Source organism: Callospermophilus lateralis, chromosome 1 (assembly GCF_048772815.1).
Source record: "Callospermophilus lateralis isolate mCalLat2 chromosome 1, mCalLat2.hap1, whole genome shotgun sequence".
In the NCBI taxonomy this organism is placed as follows: domain Eukaryota; kingdom Metazoa; phylum Chordata; class Mammalia; order Rodentia; family Sciuridae; genus Callospermophilus; species Callospermophilus lateralis.
Window position 1 is genome coordinate 23,995,852 of NC_135305.1, and position 22,715 is coordinate 24,018,566.

At 38.5% G+C, this 22,715-nt stretch overlaps 1 protein-coding gene and 1 non-coding gene across 3 annotated transcripts in view; both read left to right on the forward strand.

Annotated features, from left to right (window-relative positions):
• The window catches only part of Ube2h (ubiquitin conjugating enzyme E2 H), a 103,107-nt gene that overhangs the window by 74,618 nt on the left and 5,774 nt on the right, over positions 1-22,715 (forward strand). Inside the window, exons 4-6 of one of the 2 annotated variants that reach the window (XM_076833213.2) lie at positions 4,520-4,559; positions 5,763-5,815; positions 20,259-20,387. In XM_076833213.2, coding sequence (XP_076689328.1) covers positions 4,520-4,559; positions 5,763-5,815; positions 20,259-20,387 — 222 coding nt within the window. The remainder of the gene's footprint in view (positions 1-4,519; positions 4,560-5,762; positions 5,816-20,258; positions 20,388-22,715) is intronic. The other variant, XM_076833222.2, reaches the window with a different exon arrangement.
• Trnas-aga (transfer RNA serine (anticodon AGA)) lies at positions 1,359-1,437 on the forward strand. Its single transcript has one exon. It is a non-coding gene; the product is annotated as a tRNA-Ser (tRNA).

Here is a 22,715-nt window from a genome sequence, read left to right on the forward strand (position 1 = left end):
AAGGTCTTTAGCATTGGACATTTCCCTAAGTCCTCTGGTCTCAGAACTCTGTTCGTTATAGTTAACTCCTAGATTTTTGGTGCTGATAGGACCTTTTGAAATAGAGTAAGAGTGGGAATTTTGGAAATCTAGCTATTTTTCTTTATAGATAAAGAAACATACCCCAGAAGTGAAGTGACTCACCCAGGGCCTACGGTTGAGAGCAGAACTGGAGTTAGAACCCTTGTGTAGTACTTTGCTCTTTGCTGTCTGCTTCTGCTCTCTGTTCCAGAGCTCATATGGTATTTTAGTCTTGCGGGGCACTAGGGACTAGGCCCAATTCACTTATTACTAAAGCATGTTTACTAAGTCCATTTTGGGCCTGTCTACTATGTACTCCTAGACTCAACCAGGCCAAATCTAGATTTAATTGAAAACAGTGTAGAACCTATATTCATTCCAAATGTATTTCCAGGCCATGGTCAATGAGGGAAGCACTTTAATCTTTTAGAGACAGTTTTGATAAACATTTAAAGTTCTTTACCACAGCTGTTTTCTTGACTTACACCTTTAAGGTGCCCTGTGGCATCAAACTGTTGAAGCTTAATTCATTTCTAGGATTCCCTTTCCATTTTATGTGAGACCAGCCATTCCTCATCTTCTTTCCCCAACACTGAACTGCTATGAGCTGATTGAGCTGTTCTCCAACTAGCCTTTCTTTTTTAATTCAATGATATGGATACTATATTAGTATGTCAGACACTAGCTTCAGTGGCTTTGTCTCCCTCAGGATGTAAAAGAGCCCTCAGTGTGCTGATCACCTCTGTGACCCACTTCTGGTCTTATATCCCTTATTCCGTTTCAGTGTCACTAATGCCTTTGCTGACCTTCAAATGCATTAAGCAAACTCCTGATATGCTTTGCACTTGAGCATTTGGGCTGAGTAAATATTCTTCCCCTTGGTGCTCTTGCTCCTCCTTCAGAATAAGGCATCTTCTCGGGAAGGCCTTCCCTCACCATCATGTTTAAAATTGCAACTCCTATCCCAGCCTTCCTATAACACTAGCCACTTTATTTATCTATCTATTTATTTATTTATTTATTTTAGTCATTGATGGACTTTGTTGTCTTTATTTGTATGTGCTGCTGAGGATCAAACCCAGTGCCTCATGCATGCTAGGCGAGCACGCTACCACTGAGCCACAACCCCAGCCCCAACACTAGCCACTTTATAACCTAGCACTTATTTTATTTCTGCAGGTGATTCTCATCTGTAGCCAGCATCGGGAACTTTTGCCATAGATACTGTCCACTAGGTATTAGTTTTAAGGGTTCTAACAGAGTCAGGATTTTAAGTAAGTACCAAGAATATATTACTTGGTGCTGAGGATATGGCTCAGTTGGTAGAGTGCTTGCCTAGAATGCACAAGGCCCTGGGTTCAATCCCCAGCACCACCGAAAAAAAAAAAAAAGAACATATTACTTTTGCATAGTAGAACCATTCTCTTTAGTTAGACTACATGGTGGCCCAACATTGTTTCCCACTCATCAGAAAGTTTCTTGGGCTGGGAGAGGTAACAGTGGTAGTGCCTAGTACAAGTGAGGTCTTGGGTTTCATCCCTGGCCTCACCGTGCCCACCCCACCCACCAAAAAAAGTTTCCTTGCATTAGGGATAACAGCATATTCCTATGTAACTGATCTTGAAGATGACATGCCTTAGAACCCAAGGGTTTTTTGATTAATGCTGTGGTATATACTTGTAATCCCAGAGACTGAGCAGGAAGATAAAAAATTTGAGGCTGCCCTTGGCAATTTAGCAAAACCTTGTCTCAAAATGAAAAGGGCTAGAGTCGTAACTCAGTAGTAGAAGGCCCCTGGGTTTATCCCCAGTACCACTCCCCTCCCGCAAAATTGTTTTAAACAAGAGAAATTAAGATGTGAACATGATAACATTTCTCTTAAAAGGTTTCAGCACTGGTTAACTCATGTATAATTAGATTACTTTAGAAGACTTGATGTTGTTTATGATCTTTTTATTTAAAGAGTTTTTTGTTTGTTTTTGTACTAGAGATTAAGGCTGCACTCATGCTAGGCAAGCACTCTACCACTGAGCTATATCCCCAGTCTGTTTTATTTTGAGATAGAGTTACACTAAGTTGCCCTTGCTGGCCTTGAACTTGAGATGCACCCACCTCAACCTCCCAAGTCACTGGCATTACAGGCCTGGACTGCTGCGCCCAGACTGAAAGTGATTTTTGTTTAACTATTGACATTACACATTGTAGAAATTTAGGAGAGTCAAAAGAAGAGAGAAATCATGGGGGAGTCTCTCAAAAACGACTACTGTTGACACTGGCCTTTCACATCTTCTCAATCCCACTTCTGGTACAGGGGTGACAGAGGGAGTGATAGGATATGGAAAATGCAGGGGAGAAAAGGCCTGCACCATCAAGAATTGGACACTGCTAATCTTTGTTCATATTTGCTTCCTGTTTCTTGTCTATGTGCATACTTGTATTAAAATTTAAAAAAATAGTAAATAATATACAAGCACTTTGTCCCTTTTTAAAAGGAATATAGTGACAGATAAAATCATTTTTAATTGCTATTTCCTCTTCTGTTCCCTATTCCCACCATGGTCATGGCCCTGTACCCTACATGAAATACTTTTACAACTTTGATATGTTTTTCCATACTTAAAGCATGGAGATAAGAATTATTGCTTTATTTTAGTGTGCTCTAACTATATAATTGTTATGTGTTTTTTCTTTTTCTTTCTTTCTTTCTTTTTTTTTTTTTTTAAACTGAGCTTCATCTCTATCCAAGTTAGTGTATATTGGTCTAGTTGATTATGTTTGGCTGTATAGGACTCCCAAATATATGGGTACTCTATAGCTCATCTCGTGTTCATGAGGTTGAATTTGGTTCTAGGCTTTTATAACAATGCTGCTATGAATAACTATGGCCATCTGGAACTTTTCTCCCTGCTTTTTAATATTTAGGCATGACCATTTCTGTCAGCTTATTATGATCTCTTCATAAAATACATACCTCTTAAGTCTGGACTTTGAAATATCTTCATTTTCCTTAATGAAAAATTAATATTGAACCTGGCTTTTGTGTTGAGGGGCGGGTGGGGGGCATCTAAAGAATTTAAACACTCTTCATTATAGTAGATAAAACTGTTTCAGTACAGAGAGTAAAAAGAATGTAAAAACAGAAATTGAAGCAGGATTAGTATCTGGAGTAGCTAGAGCAATCAAAGACTGGAATATTGGAGGTTTTGTATTCTTTTCCCACAATTGCTAATTCGAATAAAGTTTCTAAGATTTTTTGGAGATAATGTCCGTGGCAGCTCACTTGCAGCACTTGCGATGCTGCCTCTCTGCATCTTTAAGACTCTTCCCCTTTCCACGTGCACCCTGTGTCCATACCTTATATACATTGCATTTATTTCTTCCTGGCTCTTGTCCTTCTTTAGTGACCTTTTGGAGAATGGTGTATTGTTTCATTTTTGTACCCTAAAAAAAGCACAACTGCTGTCATGTAGGTGTTGCTGCTGTTTCGAATGAGGGAATGAACCTGTGGGGATGGGTGAGGGAAGGTGGGGTTGGGGCACAGCAATAGCAAAAACTGCTGCAGTGAGGAACTTGAATTTATTGCAAGTTTGGAATGGAATAAGAGAGTCCTAAATAAGGAAATAAAGTGGAAAAAATGACAATATGACAGCTTTGACAGTGATCTCTGCTTTAGAGTATTGTCATTTGCATATACAAATATTGCTTAAATCATTGATTCTAAGTTAGAAAATAATTTCTCCTTGCAGTTTAAACAGCAGTACATTAAAATCTGTACTTGTTTTTTAGGGGGAAAAAAAATCCCTGATAGATACAGCCATCTTGAAGAATTTTTTAAAACTCCTTGCCTATTTCTTAGTTGCCTCAATTTAATCAAGATTGGGTTTCCTTGAATGAGTAGACAAAATTAAAGGAAATATTTTGGTCACTTCTTGTGAAATCCTTTGTGGTTTGCAAGTGGTGTTCCTGCAGCATTTCAACAGCTTCATTCATGTTCCGTACAAGGTGTAGCCTAATGATGACAGTAAATGAGCCTCAGAAGGAGAAGTTCAAGTGCAGAACCTAAAGTTTAGAGCTTGAACAATAAAACTGTGTGTGTGTGGTGGGGGGTTGTCAGTGAAGTTTCTTAATGTTTATCATAACACTAGTTATAAATCATTTAATATTTAAAAAATCTTTTTTGGCAAGTACCTTCATAGCTTAGGAAGCACTTGCTTTTAAGATTATTTTGTATAAAGCTTCATTACTCTCCAAAAGTTGTTTGTTACTAGAACTCTCATATTTTAGTTAATTGGAGCCAACAGAATATAGTCTTATCAATAGCCAATGATCTAAGGTTGAAAGTATTGGTTTATGAGTATTATCACCTTTTTCCTTATCATACTGAAGTTGTTTCTGACATACTTTAAAACTCATTGTTCTCTGGATACTTTTTGCTGCTAATTAACATCTCTTTTTACAGGATTCATGAATAAAATTTTCCATCCCAACATTGATGAAGCGTAAGTAACTATTTAAAAATGTTTACATTTTAGTAGCAACTGCTTTTGATTAGAGTTCCTTTTTCTCTCCTGGTTATGAAATAATCTGTATTTATCATCTAGGATTTTATGGGGGAGGTGGACTATGAGTGTCATTTAAACTGTACAGTCCTAGGGATATGCTCTTCTAAACCACTGAGTTCTGGTTCGCTGTACATTGTTAATTTTTTCCATTGTCATGCCTGCATCCTTCACTTCCCTTGATATCCAGCTAACATTTGCAATGTTTCACATCTTAGTTCTCATCATATAGACACAGCTCAGAGATCTGTTTTTGGCATACAGATTTGCCATTTGCCCATAAACGTATCTCTTAGTTCTTGAGAGAAAAGTTTCGTTTCAGTTATGAATCTTCATTTTCATTTTCTTTCCTTGTGGTGTTAATGGTATGTTAAAGTGGTTCCAGTGCAGCCTTTGTGTCCCTCTCCAGTGCTATTTAGAAGGCATGACCATTTGGACTGCAGTTTTTACTTTTCACAGTATCCCATTTTGCCCTCATAAAGCTTACCTGTGAGATTTCTCTGAACTTTGTGTGAGTAGGTTGGTACATATATTGTGTCCCTCTGTGCTTTAATATTTCAGCATATCAGTCATCCTAACAACAAAATGTAGTAATCAAAGTAGTTTCCAGATTCAGGAACTTAATGTAATACTTTATAGTCTATTGCTATATTGTAGTAATGTACTTTTTAGCATTTTTCCCCTTTTAGTAAAAGATTTAGTCCAGAACCACATATTGCATTTATTTGTCATATTTCTTTAAAATTACTTTCATTTAGAATATAGATAATTTATTTTATAAGTTCTCCCTCAATTTGGATTTGTCCGTTTCTGTATTAGTTTCAGGGTATGCACACACTTAACCACATAGGGAAAATTTGTGTTTATCAGGGTATCACAGCTCTATCTGCCCCTTGTTTCCAATGTTAATTCCGACCACCTGGCTGAGGTGTTTATTGGTTTCTTATAATTATTTTTCCTTTTCAGTCTGTAAGGAGACACCTATGACCTTGTAAATATTTTGCTCCTCATTATACTTTCCCCCATTTTTTAAATTTAAGGATCTATTAAAAGTGTTTTCGTGATAAATAAAATTAGTTGCCAGATACATGCAACTAACTTTCTAATTTTTTTAAAAAATACCATTCTTTCCATCTGTTTCAGGTCAGGAACTGTGTGTCTAGATGTAATTAATCAAACTTGGACAGCTCTTTATGGTGAGTTTGGCCATGGAATGCCTTTTGGAGGTGTTGAGACGCTGCCTAAGAAAATGTTGTTGGTTTTTCTTCTCTGGTTTAAGATGCTTTGTTGGGACGGGAAGGGATTTTGAAGGACTGGGTGATAAAGTGTGTTGAGTGAAGAAAAAAAAAAAAAAAAGCTTCAGTTTAGCAGTGCACGTTTAAAATATTTTTGAGATACTGAACTTAAGGCATATGTATATAGGCACAAGTACATGTGGAAATTTTTAAATACGTGTATTATATTCAGAAGCTCATTGCATATCCCTGTTTATATGTAATATGATTTAGTTTTGAGAAACCTCTTAGGAATGTCCCTCTGAAATGAGATGAATGGTGTAGTAAGTGGTTTCCAGGAATCATTTCTTTCAAAGGCCACAAGCTCTTTATGAAGCAAAAAGTAATTTAGCCTTTCTTCAGGGCTGAAATTGATAACTTATCTCTTGCAGTGAATGAACAAATGAATGGCCCATCTCTGCAAAATACTAAACTGAAAATCGCAGAGATAGGAGAAGTATCAAGCCTTTTTTCCTTGAGATTGTGACCAGGTTGGGGAGCTGAAAATATTTTTTAATTATATTTGAAGTTAGAGATAAAAACAAATCTGTTTGTTCTAACCATATGTCCAAATTCTCAGGCTAGACATTCCTTGCTCTGGTGGTTCCACCCCATGAAACTCCTCTGATTCTCCTGTTGGCAGTCATCCTGGATACCCTCACATTTTATGGTTCTTTCTGGCCTACTTTTACTTTGTACTCTGTATTTGTTGATTTTACCTTCATTTATTGTGCTGCTAGCTTGTTTCCTACCTTAAAAGTTGTCAGGTGCATGTCTTGTCTTAAAAGTCCTGGGACTCTTTGCACAGTCCATTATGGTTTGCAAGAGTGAGTGAGTGAACAGTTGCTGACGGACGCAAGACAACTTCCTTTAGTTGAAGAGTCAGGAGACTTTTTAATGGTCTAAGGTGGGTAAGGCATCTCAGTCCTCCCAGATATCTTTGTGCTTGTAGTGAAAGAGAATCACAGAGGAGGGTTGGTCACCAGCACACAGTTAACACCCCTCCCCCCATTCTCTATTCAGGAATTATTTCCTCTATTTGCAGTTCTCTTCCCTGATCTTTGTGTGGTTTGTACCTTCTTTTCTCACCTCATGCATCACTTCCTCAGAGAAGCCTCCTTTCCTAACTACTCCATGGTATGGTCCCTTGCTTTAAATAAGTTTTTAAAACTCATTTATTGTTTCTCCTGTCCTGTTGAGTTAAATACTCCACAAGAGTAAGGACTTTGTCTTGCTGCTTGTCTGCACACACACATTCACATACCTAAAACCATGCCTGGTGTACAGGACAGGTTCAACTATTTGTTAAATGAATGAATTAACCATGCCCAAGTACTGTTTTAACATGCAAGTTTTAGGGAGATGATGGCTTAAGGAGATGAAGCAACAAGAGAGAACATATACTCTGAAGTTGATTAAACGGATTCCTTTTTAAGACTTTTTTTGTGGGGGGTTGTTAAAAAAAAAAAAAAGTCTCATGGCAGGCTGCCTGGAATATCTGATGTAATGATGTATTTTCCTAAAACTACATTCACATTTTAGAAATGTATACACATCAAGATACTGCAAGCTGGTTTCAATTACAGTGGTTTTAGTTTAATCAAAACCTTTTTTCTAGAAGAGGTTTGCTGATTCTCAAACACCTCATGTCTCAGATCAATTTTTTTAGTAACTGTTTTATTGTAATTAACAAACACAACTCACCCACTGAAAATGTGTAATTCAATAGTTAGTATATTCAGTTATGAACAACCATCACCAGACAATTCAGAACATTTTCTTTAAAAGAAACTCGTGGGGAATGGTGACACACACCTGTAATCCCAGTTCTTGGGAGACTAAGGCAGGCAGATTACATGTTTGAGACCAGCCTTGGCAATTTAGTGAGACTGTCTCAAAATCAAAAGGGCTGAGGATGCAGCTCAGTGATAAAGTGCCCCTGGTACTGCAAAGGGAATGAGGGAAAGTCATGTCTTTCGTTATTCCCACCCCCAGCATCCCCCCCATCTCTAGGCAACCACTAATCTACTTTTTATTTCTATAGATTTATCTGTCCTGGACATTACTTATCAATGGAATTATATGTGTTCTTTTGTGACTTATTCTTTTCATTTGGCATAATGTTTTCAAGGCCTATCCCTGACATAGCACGTATCATAATTTCCTTTTTATGGCCGAATAATATTCTATTGTTACCACATTTTGTTTATGTGCTTATCAGATGATGGGCATTTAGATTATTTCCACTTTGGGCTATTATGAATAATCCCTTGGTTAATATTTGTGCACAAATCTCAACATGGACATAGGTTTTTATTTCTCTTGGGTGTGTACCTAGGAGTGAGTTTGATAGATGATGTGTATTTTCCCATTTTAAGGAAATGACAGTCTGTTTTCCAAAGTTGCTGTATCATCTTCACATTTCTATCAGCTGTATGAGTGTCAGAACATATTTTAAAGCAGAAGCCAACATGACTAAGGCTTTATCACATTTATAAAATGATAAATATTTGTATTTGCTTGCAAAGCATTTAATAAGCAACAGGAGTTAAACCACAGGCCAGGTATGGTGGCTATACCTGTAATCCTAGCAACCCGGGAGGCACGAGGATTGCAAGTTTGAGGGCAGCCTCATCAACTTAGCAAGACGTTGTTCCAAAATAAAAGGGTGGTAGAGAGCCTTGAGTTCAATCCCCAGTACCACATAAGAAAAAAGTTAAATCAGTAGAAACAAAAAGCAGATTTCCACATTGAATGTGTATGAGTTATTCTAACTGTTCCATAACAAGAGTATGGGCACACTGACATTACAGGTAAGTACAGGAAAACACAAAGAAATATTTTCAGAGTTTGATCAAAAATATACTCAGCATGGGAAAACTGTTCTGATATTTTGTTCAATACCAACAGTTTCTCAAGAAAATTCAGCATTTCTTCCATGAGACATTTTAGAAGCAGGCTAGTATAATATATATAGAAGTACTGGTATAAGCTAAGTACCGTGGAGCAGGCCTGAAATCTCAGCTGAGGTAGGAGGATTGTAAATTTGAGGCTAACTTGGGCAACTTAGTGACTCAAACTAAAACTAAAAATGGGGACAATGTAGTTTAGAGGTGGGCCCTGGGCTCAATCTCAATAACACACAGTACTGGTGAAAAGAGTTGGTTCAAATGACCTTGAAGGTGTTTTTTTTTGTTTGTTTGTTTGTTTGTTTAAAGACTTTCCTGATCTTGATTAGAATTGAGTTTTTATTACAAACTGCTAAACCCTCTGGCATTGGGGTTAGAACACAATTGGCAAGTTCTGAATCACTCATTTCCTACAGTGATTTTTGAGAGAATCGTAGTTCAAATGACCAGAAAAAAACTAATAATAACAGGAGAAAGTTGGCATGTTAGCATAATTTTTCAACTGAAAAGCAAAAGGCTTAGTCTGGCACCTGAAACTTGTTTCAACACCTACCCCTACTATATAATATGGTGAGTAGCTGGGAGTTGATTGTGAAATTTCCTGCAGTTCACTTTGCTCCAGGCATGTACTGTGCAATGGGTATACATATGTGTAGTATAAATTTTAGATTTATACTTACCGTAGCCTGATTTTAAAAAGTGTTCATCTTTATGGTAAATTTAATCCTCTCTGTCTCCCCAAAGAAAATTGACTTCTGGAAGCCCATCTGACACATTGCCTGTTTGCGTCCTGTTTTCTCTTTGCCAAGTGAATGTGCAGCTAGTTCATTCAGAAGTTCAAAATTGGCATAATCATAGTTTAATTACCCAGTAATTTTTAATTTTATTTGCAAGAGAACTGATTATAGTGGGTAATACAGTTAATTCTATAAAGGTGCTTGTCATCAATTTGAAGTTATGTATTGCTACTCTTGTGACTTTAAAAGGAAAGTAGCAGGTGACAAAATTCATTTATTTTGGCTTCTTGTATGATAGCATCTTTTCTTACCATCCTTTCTGTTCTTGCAGACAGCTGTGATAAAAGCATGAGAAAACTTAAAATGCAGCCAGGGGAATCTTGATTTCAGTTTCAAAAACAAATGTAATTTTTAAGAACTGATGGAAAGAGTGTTAAGCCATGGGTTGCTTTTTAAACCAACCCCCTTTTTTGTCATTTTTCTGGTTTTCTCCAAAACATGTTTTATCCTTAGCTGTGCTCCTGGGGGTACAGCACCATCACTGCAGTGCAGTGTGATCTTATGCACGCTGACACTTGCACTTAACGTTTCTCTCTCCAGCCTTTATTGTTATCATCCCCATTTGACTGGTAAATTACTTACATTGTGGATTCTACAAATAAAATGGAAAGACTGTTTTCTTATAAAATTTTTAAGTTTAGGCTTGCTAGCCAGTAAACACTATACTCCCTTTGTCTTTGCTAAGGAGAGAAATTAACATGTAGGATATTACTTCCATTAGCAATCTAGGGCATTAGTAATAGACAAATGAAGTTGACTACCACAGAAGGAATGTGTCAGGAACTTGGAGATTAGGCAAGAGAAGCGAAGTAATTTTTACCAGGTGGTTAGGAAAAACTTAAAACAGATTTAGTAGTCATCCTACTCACCTTTTCAGCCAAGTAGCCAGTACATCTTCCAATAATTCAAATTTTGGCTCAAGGTAATTATTTTTTTAAATTACTGGTTTATATTGCATTTAGTATATGTTGTTTCCAGACACTATAGTGTCATCACACTGATAAAGAAATCTTTGTGCTCATGGATGATTGATTGGCCAAGAGCTACTCTTTTGAACAGATTCCAGAACTCCAGTATTCAGTATTTTTGATCCATGCATGTTGGAATCACAGACATCATCCTGCCTTTGAAGTAGCTAGATGTCATTCTGAGTGTTGTAGAGGCCAGGTAGAGCTGTTTATTTTCAGTACTTAGGAATAATGTCACCTATCGTAAATAAAGAAGAAATATGAATATGCTAAGTTTTGGATTTGTTGACTTCAGCAGTACAAGTTAGCTCCTTGACCATCCTCCTTTATTTGCTTGGAAATCTTCAGAGGTGGTATAAATATGTGGTTCAGGAATTCAGTTAGTTATTCCAGGAAAATGGAGTTTATGTGTTGAACACTTAGTGGAAATTCAGTAGAAATACCAAATTCAGCCTGGTGTGATGGTGCACACCTTTAATCCCAGTGACTTGGGAGGCTGAAGCAGGAGGATATCAAGTTCAGGGCGAGCCTGGGCAACTTAGTGATACTGTGTCTAAAATAAAAAGGACCAGGGTTGTAGCTCAGCAGTGGAGTGCCCCTAAGTCCCTAGTACCATTCAAAAAAAAAAAAAAAACAAAAACAAAAAGGAAGGAAAACATACCACATTTGGTAGTGATCAGCATTATAATCATGGAGTAGTCCAGGCTTTGTGGATCATGGAACATGATGGTTCTGAAAGATAGCCACAGCTGTGTTCTGCTTTCTTCGGTGCTGTAGTTCTCGGAGCTCAAGTTTCATTCTTGATTATATGGACAAGTAACCTTGATTTATTTTCTCTTACTTTGCTTGTGATTACAGTGTGTGGGTAAAGTCTCCCCCGTGCATGAACATTTGGTTTATGATTGCATGACATTATCTCTTGTTACTGTTTTTAGGCATTAACAACTGTATTATTGCCTAGCAATTAAAAACTTTAATAAGGAGTTTTAGTGTAACTGCAAGAATACCTAGCTAGCTAATTACACATTAACTGCTCTTATTTCAGAAAGGTTAATAACAAATCCTGTTAATGTATTTTAGCTTGCAGTCTCTTAAGGTAAGCAAGGCCACATAAGGTTTGAACTAGAATGACCTCTAAAAAATACCTCAGTAAGGTGAGAAATGTTTTGAGATTGACAAGGCAGTGAACAGTGGTTTCGATGAACAGATCTGTTTTCTTCATTCTGATCTATGTAGGAATGTTCGTTTTCTTCTGTAGACTATGCAATTTAAATACTTTGGGTGGGGATGTTACTGTTAGGCAATGAATGGGAAATGATTTTGTAACTGGGTTTGGAATGCTTTAAAATCATCCATGTTACATAACTACACACCTCATGTCGGTGACCTGGTACTTCAGAGGACATAGCTGCTCTTGTCTAGGTTTTATTATACTGCATCTTTGACATGGCCCTTTCCCATACAAAACAGAACTACCTGTTTCTAATCTTAGAATACTTAAAAGCCAAAATGCTACCACAAAGTGTGACGTTAAATATATTGCATATGTGGCAAAAAAATTCATTTTGAAAAGTTTTTAATGAATTCTCTTTTTTTTTAAAGAATTTTTTTCACAATGCCTTTATTTGTTTTACATGTGATGCTGAGGATCGAGCCCAGTGCCTCACACATGCTAGGCAAGTGCTGTATCACTGAGCCCCAGCTCCAGATCGTAACTAATTCTTAATCCCTGCTAATAGCAGAAGAGATGTGAGGAGGGAGGTGTTACGATTTGTTTTGGTTTTTGCCTGCATTGAGACCTTTAAAAAGAAAGATCCATGAACTAGCATGGATTACGGGTTCATACCTTTTATATATTTTATCCACACGTAAGACCCTCTCAGTTCAGTAGTTATGTATATTATTAAATTTTTTTTAAGTTGTTGGTGGACATTTATTTATTTATATGTGACGCTGAGAATCAAACTCGGTACCTCACCAGGCAAGTGCTCTACCACTGAGCTACAGCCCCCAACCCCATATTATGTACATTCTTTAATTTGCCTTTTAGCAAATTAGTGGTGGTATGTACCATTGTATTTGTTGCTTGTTAGCATTTAGCAAACTGAATCTGATGTGATGAATTGTCGCCAATGGGGCCTGTTCTGTGGCACCACAGGAAGTTTTTATGGGTAGGCTGTTCCAGCTTGCATCTTGTGTGCCCTTGGAACAGTAGAGAAGTGGGCTCTTGATCATTGAATTTGGGTTCAAAATAATCATTTTAGAGAATCTTACTCTAAATCTTAAAACTTTTTCTCTTTTGAAGTCTGCCTACCTGAGGGTATTCCTGATTAGCTTTTTGAAGTTTCAAAACGTCAAGGGGTGTTGGCCATCTGCTTACCAAGATATTTTTTCCCCTATACTTAACAAATGCTCAGATGTGGACAGTGCAGGAGTCTCTGGTTGATGAGGTACATAGGTTTTGTACTTTTTTTTTTTTTTTTTTGGTTATTGAACCCAGGGACCTCAGGTACATCCCACCAGCCCTTTCTTTCTCTCTGTCTCTTTTTTTTTTTTTTTTTAGTACTAGAGATTTAACTCAGGGGCACTTAACTACTAAGCCACATCCACATCCCTTTTAGTATTTTACTTGGAAATAGGGTCTTGCTGAGTTGCTTAGGGCCTCGCTAAGTTGCTGGGGCTAACTTTGAACTTGCAATCCTCTTGCCTCAGCCTCCTGAGCCAGTGGGATTATATGCATGTGCCACTGCGCCTGGCTCCTTTCTATTTTTTGATGCAGGGTCTCACTAAGTTAGAGGCTGGCCTCCAACTCGATTCTCTTGCCTTAGCTTCCTTAGTCACTGGGATTATAAGAATTTTAGTTTTTTTCAATGTTTATGGATGAAAGTAAGAAAGTAAAAACTCATATTATTATTGCAACTTCTTAGGAACTGGAAAAAGAGCAAAAGATGAAGATGTGTTAATTAACCCAAAATTATTACATATTCTGGAAATCTTATTATCCTAATTCCAAACTGTCCCTTTCCTTTGTTAGGGGGAAGAAAAGGTAGGCTAAACCCGCACTAGACCCCTGAGCTACATCCCCAGCCCTCAATATTACCACTGAAAATTTAGCTACCTGGTTTTTATACATACAGTACATACCCCCCCCCCCCGCACCAATAAAAACTTGTCTAAAGAAAGAAATGACATTTTTATGGTTGGCTTTGTTCTTACCATTTATCAGTTTATGACTTGCTCAGCAATTGATGATGAAGAATTCAACAGTTTCTTATAAGATGAGCGAAAGTCAGCCTAGGGGATTTGGTAGCTGATTTTCCCTAGTATTGAGGATATGAATAACATGATTGAAACTCACAGCTTATTTAGCCATTAGTTCAACTCTACTGGCTAGACCCAGGGGAAAAAGTTCTGTGTAAATCACAGAGGGATTCATCAGTTCTAGACCATGAGAATTGACCTGTTGTGATTTTTGTGCATCTTTTCCCTTTCTAACTGTGAACAGGATTTTTTATTTTCTTCTCCTCCTTTCAACCCTTCTCTTCACTAAATTACAGAACAGACTTCCCTTGGTTTTCCTCTTGGGCAGCAAGAAGTCTTCCACCAGAGGGAAGAGGGACAGAGAATTCTATGTTTATTTGATAGCATGCTTCTGAAATAAGAAGAGTTTTGGACCAGAGCAACTTGTCCTTAGTGAGAAATTACCTGATTGGTTGTTTTTTGTTTTTTGTTTTAGTATTTTTTAGTTGGACAAAATACCTTTATTTATTTTTATGTGGTGCTAAGGATTGAACCCAGCACCTTGCACTTGCTAGGCAAGCACTCTAACGCTGAGCCACAACTCCAGCCCCTACCTGATTGATTTAAGGAAAGCTTTTTTCCCCCGATTACAAAAGGAAGAGTATGGAGCCCTGAAGGCTATCTAGAAGGTGGCTGCCTTGATCCAGGGCCGGAATGTGGATGGGGCTTGACTAGACATGCTGGGAAGAAGAGGAACTAGAGATGTTTTGTTAGAGCTCGTGGCAAGTCAGGAAACTGAGTGTTGTATAAGAAGAAAACCTGACTACATTTCCTCTGAAGATTTGGCACCCAGGGGCGAGGGTGTTGCAGTAAACCTACACTTTTTATTAAGAGGAGGGAATGGGTTTCAGAGGTATATGACTTGATTCCTCTCCCCAAAAATAAGTAAAATAAAAAGTTAAGAATAGACTTCCCAGAGTGAGAGAGTACAAAACTAATTTTTAAAAATACCTCAGAATTCACACTGCTGTACAGGAACTGCTATCTTTTCAAAATAAGTTGCTTTTTTGTTTGTAAAAAGGAGCAGCACATGGGCATCCAGAGAACAGGGAGTAGAAGTAGAAAGAGGAGTGAGTTAGGTGGCTTTTGAGAAAGTAGGAATGGCTTTGATTTTTCTTGACACCTGGTTGTGACTATATTATATGATAGTGGTATTATCTGAGTTACAGCTTTTTTTTAAGTGTTAAATCTGAAAAAACAGGCACGGTGGCACATGCCTATAATCCCAGCAGCTCAGGAGGCTGAGGCAGGAGGATCACAAGTTCAAAGTCAGTCTCAACTTGGTGAGACCCTAAGCAACTTAATGAGACCCTGTCTCAAAATAAAACAAAAAGGACTATGGACATGACTCAGTGGTTAAGTATCCCTAGGTTCAATCCCTGGTACCTTTAAAAAATATATACACACACACACACACACACACACACACACATATATATATATTAGCAAGTGAAGATCCTGCAAATAAAAGTCCCCAAGGTGACCGCCTGCTTGCTAAGTGGGGCCTGCTTTCCTGGTGGGCAGACTATGTCCTGCTTTAACATCCATAGGAATATAACCTCAAGAAAGTAGCATACTTTACCAAATTTTCCATTTTGATGTTCAAAGGAAATACAGGAAGAAGAAATAACTTAAGGTCAATGGATCATAAATAGCCAAGAATAAGACATGGATGTGTTATTTGTTCCTCCTGTGTTTTCCGCTTTAGACGATAGGCCATCTTATTGTGAATCACGTGGGGTAGGGTGGCTTTACTTTAAGAATTAGTATGATTTTGTTTTTCTGTGTGACTCATTTTAATTAACATTTAATCCTTAAGGGTTACAGTAGCTGAAATTTCTACTCTTAAGAGATGTTACATTTGTATTACTATTTCAGTGTAGCTCCTTAGTGCAGTTTGTGGCAGATGTTATAGTCATTTTTAGCAATGTGTAATACTTCCTGGTAAGGAACAGCAGTGTTATACTTCTCTTTTTGCAGAAGTTGAGATGCAGAGAGAAAGAGACCTGCTCGAGGTCAAAGAGTAAGTCAGGAAAGGCCCAAGATTAGACTTTAGGTTTTCATTCATTGTTCACCACTGAGAAACCAACCTGCATTTTGCTGGAAACTCCATCCTAATGGAATCTGCTTGCTCTCCAGTGTGTTAAGCAATGTGTGTCCTACCATTCTCTAAATGAGCCTTTTAATGCTGCTTTAATGGATCCACCTTTTCCTGCCTGTGGTTTGGCATACCTCCACCTGAAGAGGGTGGTGATGATGCAGTATGCAGAAAGAGAGAAGAGGTCAGGAAAGACTGCTCAGCCATAGCCTCTTCAGCTCAGCTGACAAACCTGTGTTTTCTTAAGCCAAAGAACTTGCAAACAAATAGCCATACCTTTCCAGTTTGGTCTTCAGGGATAGGGTCTGCATAGACTAGTGTCCCTGGCTGCTCATTTGTGCTCAGATATTTGTATCATGTGCATGCAAGGCCAGCCAGTCCTAGTTGGAAGCCCTGGGGTAGGTGTGAAGAGCTTTGTGGGTGATTTTGATAAACTTATAGCTAAGACCTAGACTCACCTAGGGACCACTGCTGTAGATTGAGTGAGGTAAATGATGCTGCTTTTGATGAGAAATCATGATTTGGGTGTTTAAAAAAATAATATGAATATATTGTTTTTATTCCTTAACTGGGGTAAGAGTATTACATGAATGCTATAGAACCACACTTCAATACCTGCTAATTTTGTCTAGGGCTCATCATAAACTGTGCTTCTCAGGGATCTTGGGACAGTTTGTACAAAATAGGGCAGCCAGAAGTGGAGCCAGCTGACTATAATCACTAGATTGGGTATACTGAGCTATATCTCAAGCTCTTTTTTTATTTTTTATTTTGGGACAGGGTGTCATAAGCTGGGGATGTAGCTACAGGAGTAGAGCAATTGCCTAGCATGTACAGATCCCTGGGTTCGATCTCCAGGACCCCACACAAGAGAAAGAGACAGGGTCTTGCCGAGGCTGGCCTAGAATTTGCCATCCTCCTGCCCTCAGTCTCCCAATTTGCTGGCATTTTAGGTGTGTGCCACTGTGCCATTGCAGCATCTTTATCTTGAAAGCAGATTATCTGCACATCTAAGAGATGTTCCTTTTTTGGGAGAACTGTGGCTTCTTAGCACCCTTATTAGCCACTTTGAGGAATGCCACACTGCTTTAAAGTGGTCAGGAGCAGAACATCTTAAGGTGGCCTGCAGAAGCTATCATCTTCACCCAGAGCCAAGCTGTGGACTTTCCTTTTCTGCTCTTCGTTGTAGATGTGACTCAGTGCAGCTGTAAAAATGGATCAAAAGTGCGTTAACACAGGAAGCAAGAACCAATAATTAAGAGCTCTTTTACTTGTTTGGAACAAACACGTAGGCAAAGCCACTTATTGGTAGCTTGTGAAAACTTAAAGGTAGTAGGAAAGGGTATAAAATCTCTTTCTGTGATACAGGAAACCTCTGGTTATATAATATATTGTTTGCAGCATTTCTCTAACCCTTAAGCATTTCTCAGTGTTACTTACAGAGAACAGAACCTATACTTTGTTTTGTAAAGATTTCTGTTGTTTGGTAGGTGTAGTCAGCAGCTAATCCTTCTGAGTGACAGAAGCCCCTAGCTCTGTCACTAGTGTGGGTCACTTCCTCTTAAAAACAAGCATATTGCTTCTTAGGACCATAGAAACACCCAAACATGGTCTGCTTAGAGCTTGTCCTGCTGAACTAGCACTTGTAGAAAGGGGTGGATTTGTCTCTAAGCCGTGGGCTTTGGCTCCCCTGCCCAAGAAGGTGTACAGTTTTGCTGCAGAGATATGGGGAACTTGTGCTATCATGTTGAAACATTCCCCCCCTCTCCTTTTTTTTAATCCATTAACAGAGGTAGCATAGTGGATATGCCCAGGTTTGAAATCCAACCTTTTGGGCAAATTACTTAACCTCTGTGTACCTGGGTTTCTTTATGTGTAAAATGGAGAGTTTGTGAATCTTTTTAGTTTGCTTGCTCTTTGGCATTTTCTGTCATTACCCTAAAAACTCACCTACCAACCCAAGGACTAAGAGAGGGAAAACAAAGGCTGAGCACAAGTGGTACAGGCCTATAATCTCAGAGGCTGAGACTGGAGGATTTAAAGGTCAGAGCCAGCCCTTAGTGAAGCCCTAAGCAATTTAGCAAGACCTTTCTCAAAATATTTTTTTAAAAGGGCTGGGGATGTGGCTCAGTTGTTATGTGCCTTTGGGTTCAATCCTGGTATCAAAAAAAAAAAAAAAAAAGTTGTTTGGTTTCAGTATCTAGCTGTTAAGGAGCTATGTACATCATTCTCAGACCAGTGCCTCCCAATCCAGCACCTTCTAGTCATTAGTGGTCATTTAAATTCAAATTAGATTTAAATAAAATGAAAAAATTATTCCCATGGTCATTCTATCTATGTGACTGGTGGTTACTGTTTTGGACAGTGCAGGTGGAGAAAATTTTCATCACTGCAGAAAGTCCTGTTGAACAATGCAGCTCCAGAGTATTCTAACTGCTCAGTTTCTTAACCTTACAGTGGTAAGGAAGAGCCACCTCTTAAGTTGAGAGTTTTCTAGAGCAGAGTCTGGCAAACAATCTACCCATTTTTGTATATAAAGTTTTATTGGCATATAACCACACCCATTTAGCATGTACAGATCCCTGGGTTCGATCTCCAGGACCCCACACAAGAGAAAGACAGGGTCTTGCCGAGGCTGGCCTAGAATGCCACACTGCTTTAAAGTGGTCAGGAGCAGAGCATCTTAAGATGGCCTGCAGAAGCTATCATCTTCACCCAGAGCCAAGCTGTTATCTTTGGCTGCTTTTGTGCTACAGTAGCAGAGCTGTTTGTTGAATACAGACTAAGTGGGCCCACAAAGCCTAAGGTATTTACTGATGCTTTGCAAAAAGCTTTACTCACCTCTTCTCAAGAGCCAGTTTCTTCAGCCTCAACACTGTAGTTCTGGTCCAGAAAATTGTTTGTTGCGGGGGGCTATCCTGTGCATTGTGGGATGCTACAACAGCATCCCTGGACTCTACCCACTAGATGCCAGTTGCAGCCCCTAGTTATAATACCAAAAATGTCTCCCATCATTGCCAGATTCCCCTGGGAAGCAAAACCCGAGGTTAAAAAACCACGAATCTCAAGTGATATGACTTGGCAGCACATTCACATGTAACACTGCATAGAAGGTTCATTGTAAAAATAAAAATCATTAGAGATGGGCACAATTGTGCATACCTATAATCCCAGGGGCTTGAGATGCTGAGGCAGGAGGATCACAAGTTTGAGGCCAGTCCCAGCAATTTAGTGAGGCCCTAAACAACTTAGTGAGAACCTTCTCTAAAAAAGAGCTGGAAATGTAGCTCTGAGATAAAATGCCCCTTAGTAACAATCCTTAGTAACAAAAAAATCCTTAGTAACAACAACAAAAAAAAAAAAGTGAGAATTAAAATATCAAGTCCTATACAATTTTGTTCAGTTCTTATAAAATCTGATACTTGAATACTTTTTAGAGAACTTTAAAAGTTTTAAAGATGGCTATTTTAAGAAACTGTTCATTTTGTAAGAATAGAGGGTACCTTAGAGTATTGGCACAAGTTTTAATAATATGTGCAGTATTTCTAAGTTTTCATTTTGGAAAATAGAGTAACTTGGAATTGGAAAATTGGGGCTGGGGATATGGCTCAGTGAATAGTGCTGAGTTCCATCCCAGTACCACAAAATTAAATATATTATTATTATATATATTTATATTTTAAGGAGAATTGCCTTTCAAAGCAGATATCAGGAATATCTAAATCTGATTCTTCAAGTTAAAATGAAATTGGGCATGGTGGCGTATCCCAATGATTCAGAAGGCTGAGGCAAGAGGATCTCAAGGACAAAGTCAGCCTGGGCAACTTAATGACACCCTGCCTCAAAATTTAAAAATATAAGGGCTGGGGAGAAAGGGTTCAGTGGCAGAGCACTTGCCTGCCATGCATGAAACCTTGGGCTTGATTCCTACCACCCACTGCAAAAAAAATTAATTCAAATTTAAAAGTTCAATTGTCATTGAAATGCATATGTAATATAGGTCACATATAGTGGTGCACACGGAAAGTCATCCTCGTGTCGTTTAAAAAAACTAAGGGGCTGGGGTTGTGGCTCAGTGGTACATGTGAGGCACAGGTTCAGTCCTCAGCACCACATAAAAGTAAACAAAAATAATAGCAGATGAAGTAAAAAAACACAACAAAAACAACTTTTTTTTTTTTTTTAAATCTAAGAAGTTAAGCAGGTTTTACTACTGAATTCAGTTGAGGTTTTAGGTGAACTTGCATGTTCCTGTTCCCATGCATGAAGTGCTTATTTGTTTGTCTGTTTCAGATCTTACCAATATATTTGAATCCTTCCTGCCCCAGTTGTTGGCCTATCCTAACCCCATAGATCCTCTCAATGGTGATGCTGCAGCCATGTACCTCCACCGACCAGAAGAATACAAGCAGAAAATTAAAGGTAAGAAGGTACATAGTTTAAACTGGAGTCAAAAGAATTTAAGTCACTTAGAAGTCTTAAGTTGCTTAGTTCCTCAATTTTTCTCAGACCTAAAAAAAGAGACAGTAATGGACTGAAGTAGTACTTGCCAACCTCCAGTTTATCATGGTAGAGTGCCAGTTGGCTTGCCCTTAGGATTTAGAATCCTTTTCTCTCCCATAATTAAGACAGCTTGTATACTAATGGGGCTGAAATTTTATTGAAAGGAAAATATGTGAAAGAAAGCTATAGTTCCAGTGGTCTTACTCGTGATCATTGACTTTTCCATTTCTCCTCTGTGTGTTTGAGAACTTTCACATTTGAAAAGTCTACATACATAAAACTCAATTAAAAAGAAGAAAAATTCAATTGGTGAAAGTGTACCTGCTCTTAACAAATGGCAGGCACTGGTATCCTCCCAGTTTTAATACAACTTTCTCATCTGCAGAGGATCCATGTGTCGGCTTTCTCAAAATGTGTGGGCCTTTGAGATATATTTGTAAGAGACTGCAGTAGTTTTTATGAGAGCTTGAAGATATAGTTCTTATTTGTAGTCCTTAAGTCTTAACTGTGTCAGGCATAAAACAAACAGGAACATTGTGGGTATTTATTGAACAGTTATTTTCCTTCTGTTTGTTTCCTCATTTTCTGTAGTCTCTGTAGGGTATTGTTTAGAGCTTTTTTTTTAGATAAAGCAGAAATAAATCTAGTATAATTTACTTAGATCTCAAATTAATATTTAATTTATGTAGCACAGTATCTGCATATCCAATTGAACAGGTATTCCAAAAAAAAGGCAGTCATTTCAACCAGATAAAGTTCTATTATGAGAACATACTAAAATTTGACATAGGAATCACTTAACAGCATCTGCAAACCACAGATATCTCAGTGCAGAATATATTTCTATAGCTCTCATATTCATTATGCCTCAGCAGTTTAATATTAGCCTTATTTTTGTGCATATCTTCTCTGGTCCCAGTTACAAAAGGAATCCATTGTTAATTGGTGATCATTTTATCTTCCTGGTGACCTGAGGACTCAAGGCCATCAGACCTGAGTGCATCCCTGCCTTCTGCTGTGCCTTTATTATCTAGCCCTCTCACCTTTTCTTTGTCCTCACTGGAATAAGAGGTGTCCCACTTTATTTCCTAAACTCACTCCTCTCACCAGCCTGTGTTTTGTTCTTCCAGCTGTCCCCTTCCTCTTCTATCCCTGCTGTCAGAGCTGCCCTGTTTCAGAAACCTTTATCTGCTCATGTGGGGTCCTCCAGGAATCTTGCTATCTATTTCATCTTCAAACTTCCTGCTTCCTTGCCTTAAACTCCATAGTTGTTTCCCCTCTTCTCCTGAATCTGTGACCTCAATTCTTCTGATCCTGTGGACCCATCTCAAGTTCCATTTTCTTCAACCTCTCTGCAGCTTTGATCTTTCACTCCTTACCTTTCTGAAAATTTCTCATTTCACTTGCCAAATGTGACTGTTCTCATATGTATTGATCTTTAGACCCCTCTGTACCCCATTGGGGAGCTATCCACTTCTCTCAGTATCAGGTACTCCTCCAGCTCAATGCTTTCCAAATGTGTGTGTCTTGGCCTGACCCTCTCCCAGGCTGCCTGACAGGCATAGCTGTCATGTGGCAGTCACCACAAAAGCAGCACATTTACATCACTTCGAACCCTTTCCTGTCCTGGAAACTTGTCAGTGCCATTTTAGAGTGTACATTTGAAATGAAACCTGAAAATAGGTTTAAATATTGAATAGCCTGAAGAACTGGGCACCCCTGGATCTGTGTAAAGATGTCACTTTCTGCTCAAAAACCTTTACTGAGTGGCATGAAGTGTTCCATTCCAGGTTTTCTGCTACTGAGGTAATCAACATCTTTGCCTTCTCTAAATATGTCACTATGTGACAGTCGAGTTGGAGGAGTTTCAGGCACCCAGGTATATTCTTTTCTTTCGTTAATGGATAATTTCACTGTCATGGATAGTTTCAAATCTATGGAGAAAAACAATTACCATAAACACACCACTGACCTGTAGCAAAACCTCACTATTCTGCCTTATGTACTTCAGATTTCTTTCAAGAAAGAAGACTCAAGCAGTTCTCTTTTGTTGCTGTGCTCTCACTCCCAGCCACTTACTTTCTCCAAGCCTTTCTCCTAGAATGGCCTGTCCTATGCTGCAGCTAGCAGAGCTTGGGATCAGTGTGGTTGTGACCTCCCTCCCAGGACCCTCCGCTGATTTCTTCCCAAGCTGCTTCCCTGCTGGTGCTTGAGCAGCCTCCCAAGTGCCAGGATTATAGGCCAGCT